At 40.5% G+C, this 4,916-nt stretch overlaps 1 protein-coding gene across 1 annotated transcript in view; it reads right to left on the bottom strand.

Annotated features, from left to right (window-relative positions):
• Positions 1 to 4,916, bottom strand: part of ZNF502 (zinc finger protein 502) — a 15,505-nt gene that overhangs the window by 439 nt on the left and 10,150 nt on the right. Inside the window, exons 2-3 of the mRNA XM_012807998.2 lie at positions 2,032 to 2,142; positions 3 to 1,482 (exon numbers count right to left, since the gene is read on the bottom strand). Of these exons, the coding sequence (XP_012663452.1) occupies positions 3 to 1,482; positions 2,032 to 2,086 (1,535 nt within the window). The 5' untranslated portion in view covers positions 2,087 to 2,142. The remainder of the gene's footprint in view (positions 1 to 2; positions 1,483 to 2,031; positions 2,143 to 4,916) is intronic.

Genomic DNA, 4,916 nt, shown 5'->3' with positions numbered 1-4,916 from the left:
CAGTATGAATTCTGTAATGTTCACTAAGGTGGGCATACTTCCGAAAGGTTTTCTCACATTCACTACATTTATAAAGTTTCTCACCAGTGTGAGTTCCATGATGTTCAGTAAGAGATGAACTATGAGCAAAGGCTTTCCCACATTCTTTACATTTATAAGGCTTCTCTCCAGTATGAATTCTCATATGCTGAGTGAGGAAGGCATTCTGATTAAAACCCTTTCCACATTGATTGCATTTATAGGGTTTTTCTCCAGTGTGACTTCTCTGATGCCGAATAAGGCAAATACTCTGAATGAAGGATTTTCCACATTCACTGCATTTGTAGGGTCTCTCCCCTGTATGGATTCTCTGGTGCTTAGTGAGTGGAGCACTTTGAGTAAAAGCTTTGCCACACTCCTTACACTTATAGGGTTTTTCTCCAGTATGGATTCGCTGATGTTTTATAAGAGATGGGCTCTGACAAAAGGCTTTGCCACATTCCTTACATTTATAGGGTTTCTCTCCAGTATGAATTCTCTGATGCTGAGAAAGGTTTGCCTTTGTTCGGAAGGTTTTCCCACATTCATCACATTTATGGGGTTTTTCCCCAGTGTGAATTCTCTGATGTTCTGTAAGATTTGAGTGTTTGCGAAAAGAAGTGCCACATTCATTGCATAAATAAGGCTTCTCACCAGTGTGAATTCTCTGGTGATGAATAAGGTGTGTGTTCTGATTGAATGCCTTCTCACATCTGTTACATTTATAAGGTTTCTCTCCAGTGTGAATTCTCTGATGTTCAGTGAGATGTGAGTGATTACGGAAGGAATTCCCACATTCATTACATCTGTAAGGTTTCTCTCCAGTGTGGATTCTCTGATGCCGAGTAAGAAATGATCGACATCTAAATGTTTTCCCACACTGCTCACATCCATATGGTTTCAGTCCAGTATGAATTCTTTGATGTTGAACAAGGAATGAGCTTCGACTAAAGGCTTTCCCACATTCTTCACATGCATAGGGTCTCTCTCCAGTGTGAGTTCTCTGATGTTGGGTAAAGGATGAGCTCTGAGTGAAGATTTTTCCACATTCATTACATTTCCAAGACTTTTTCTGTGTGGAGAGAGTTGAGCATTTGCTTTGGCCTGAAATCTCACTGGTGTGTATGTTACTTATTTCCCACTGATGCAGACTCTCTTCTGTAGAAACTCTGTGATGTGTAACAAAATTTGAGGTCAAAAGCAAGCTTTTCTCAAAACTAAATTCTTGACTAATCATTTCAGGGGGTTCTTTTTTGTGGATAAAAGTTACTTCCCCAAAACCTCCTTCTTGGAAAATGTAAGGCCCAGGAATTTCTCCAGAAGAGTTTTCCTTCATGCCCTCACATGCATATTTCTTTTCAAGAATAGAATCCTGGAATTCACCCTCTTGGAATCTCTTTGCTACTATTCCTGGTGAATCAATTTCATAGACATGCTGTTCTAAAGCAGACTTGTTCGTCCATTCTGAAAGAAAACAGCAGAGTGAATATCACTTATGTACAACAGAGGTGAAGTTCTTGAAGTTGTAGAACCCTAACATTAACAAGACTCAGTTACAGCCTATAGGTAAGGGCCAATAAAAGCACTCATGGCAAGCAATTCATAGTTGCAAGTGGTAGAAGAGATATGCACCAGAGCAATTTGACCACTATTAATGAGAAACCTCCAAGAAAAGGGCACCTATAGACATTAAGGGCATGAGAAAATGACAGAATGGAAGTAAATGGAAAAACAACAAAAAACACACAGGTTAAAATTAAGGCAAGGCAGGAAACATGAATGAATGATATATATTCAGATTGAAGAGTGGGAGAATAGAAAAGGATAACTACTGGAAATGAGAAAGATAAAATAAATACTGGGAATAAGTAGGCCTCAGAGATAGTCACCCACACCTTTCCCCAGCATCTCTATAAGAGACAGTAATTTGATATCCTGAGCTTCATTTAGCTTCTTTTCTAAAATTTTAAACACCTTCCTATTTATCCCATTGGTTGTCCCTCGCTCACTCACCTGGACAAGTCTCTCTTCCAGTCTCTCTCTCTTCACCTCCTTGCATATTCAACATCCAGGAATCTCTCTTTGCTTTGAATGAAAAACACTTCAGGTTTGGAAAACAAGACCCTGCTTATAGAGGGAAAGAATGATGGGGGAAGGGATATCACTGTTCCAGCAAACAGGGACACTATCTAATAACTCATACAATACCTCTTCAGCATATCAATGTGGTTGCATCAGCAAATATCAGCATTGGCTGCAGTCTTCCAGATTCAGAAACGCTATTTGTCAGCTAACAAGTAACAAGCTGAGACAGACTGACATACTATTAAACTTTCAAGTACCTATGAATCAAAATGTTATTTATTGCCTTATAATGATTAAAAACATTAAAAACAAAGATCCAAAGATTAAATGAATAGGAAAATCCATGTTAGTACTCTGTCCATCCCACAACAATTTACATAAAAAGTCAATTAATATAATCACAAGTTGAAGGGGGCTGAGTATAGTAGCTCACACCTATAGGTATACTCCTAGCACTTTGGGAGGCCGAGGCAGGAGAACATAGTGTTGCCTGACCTCTGAGAGTTTGAGACCAGTATAGGCAATAGCAAGACCTCATCGCTACAAAAAAAAAAATTAGCCAGGGCATTGTGGCACACACCCATAGTCCCAGCTACTTGGGAGGCTGAGGCAGGAGGATTGCTTGAGCCTAGGAGTTGGAAGCTACAGTGAGCCATGATGGTGCCATTGCACTCTGGCCTAAGTGAGAGAGTAAAACCCTATCTCAAGAAAAAAAAAGTTGCATGGGAACAATGGCCTCATATCAAGGTTAATGTATTAAGATAAATTCCCCCACTTCTACCATATATCAAGGAGCCTTGACAGTAGTTAAAAAATGTTCTTTACTTGACACAAACTAGAGATATACTGGTTGTCCTTCATTCTACATGTCATATCATTCATTTACCCTTCAAATTATACATGGGCAGTAAGGCTCAGGAGTTGGGGACCTCAGTGGGCCTTCTGGAGCTGCCATGCCCTCCCCTCTGGGCCTGCCCAGTGCATAGGGTTCCAATATGGGAGGAGCTGGGATCCAGTGGGTGGACAGAGCAACCTCTACTGCCATGAAGGCAGCACTGGTGGGGTGGGCTGTGACCACAAGTAGCAACTGCTGAGGCTATGCCTTGGCGAGTACACAGAGCCCCACACAGTTCCAAGGGACCCACCTAGCTGCCCGTGGGTTTCATGGCCTCAGAAGCTCTGGTCCACCAGCCATATGCATGGCCATCTAAGCCACAGTCCTGACATGGCCAGGATGTAAGGGTTCCCAGGACAGAGAGAAAGGGCATCTTTCACAGTGCAGGAAGGTGGTGTGATCTTCAAGTTTACCAGGGGAGTGTTAGCCTTCTCCAGATATGTCTCTTAACTGCCAAGTGCCTGGCACGTTCTCAATGGGCATGTTCCTGAAAGTTTGGGTCAAAAATGTGGGTGCACATTGTACAGAGAAGCACATCTTATACAGAAGCACCTTTTATACAGCAGACAGTTTTTTCTTCAGGCATAGCTCAATGTAAGAGCACAGTCTGCAGTTTAAAAAAAAAGAAAAATGTTGAAAAATAGGTTTTGACTTACAAAAAGGTTGCAAAATTAGTAGAGAATTTTGTTATCTCTTATTGTTTAAAATGTGGAAATCAAAACCGTTCATCCAAAACAGCATATTAACCCTTAAGCGAGAAGCATAACTGACAGCATTATTTCAAGGAAAAAGGGCAACGGAGAGTTGGTCTTACCAGAGTCAAGAGCTCTGAAGATTAGTACTAACGTTCAGAATGAGCCTGCTGAAATACATAAGGTTAGTCCTGTGGGCTTCTTATTGAGGTCTGGGTTGAGAGAGTGTAAGAATATCCTGTGTGGGTTTTCCTCTTTCTCTTTCATAGGAGGGGGACAAAGAATTGTCAGATATCTGACAATCCTGCAGAAACTTATGCAGCAGAATGGGGATTGGGTGTAATCAGTGCTAAATGCTGGAAAAAATGTCAAACAGTGCCCTTCATCTGACTGCAGATTACATAATAGCTGTACAAAGATATCAAACCAATAATTTCATGAATGGGAATTACAAAACTAGAATACAGTGTGCTTTGGAATGTAGAGCAGAGGAGACCTAATACAGTTTGGGAACAAGAGCTTCTCTGAGGAAGAGATAACAAGGAACTAGACAAGTGAAAAGGGAAAAGAACATACAGTGAGATCAAACAGAACATACAAAAGCAATCAAACTCAGTACTTCAGAAGAATGAAGATCTAATAAGGACAAAGTATTAAGCACCAGAACTGAGATGTAAAACCCGAGGCAAGCAAAGCCAGATCAAATGGAACCTTGTAAGCCATTTTAAGGACTTTACAGTACAGTGAGCAGAGAGCCACAAAATGAATTTGAAAAGGTTTGGTGAAACACATGACATGATTAGCTCTGCTGTTACAAATATATATATATATATATATATATTTTCCCCCCTTGGGTGAGTGGCGGTATGGGGGAGTTCAAGGTGATGGCTGAAGACCCTTTGTGTGACTGTTTCAATAGTCCACCAAGGGGACTATACTAACTAAAGGACAGAATCAACAGGATTGGATGAAGGGGGAGGGGCGCAGGGGAGTCAAATACACTTATAATGGACTAGTTGTTGGTTGATGATAGTGGTCTGGGGAGGAAAAAGATAGATTTAGTCTTATAATATTCAAACAAAAGTAGAATATACATATCTGGACTAGTGGAGAACAGTGTGAGTTGAAAACAATATTTAGAGATTTTGACATAAAAAGAGTAATTAAAATCCTGGAAATATAGCTAAGAAATCTCAACAGTAGGTTTTTAACCTATAAAAGATCTC

The sequence above is a fragment of the Otolemur garnettii genome, unplaced genomic scaffold, assembly GCF_000181295.1.
Source record: "Otolemur garnettii isolate 467f Iridium unplaced genomic scaffold, OtoGar3 scaffold00082, whole genome shotgun sequence".
Classification (NCBI taxonomy): domain Eukaryota; kingdom Metazoa; phylum Chordata; class Mammalia; order Primates; family Galagidae; genus Otolemur; species Otolemur garnettii.
This window is presented reverse-complemented; position numbering and strand designations above follow the sequence as displayed.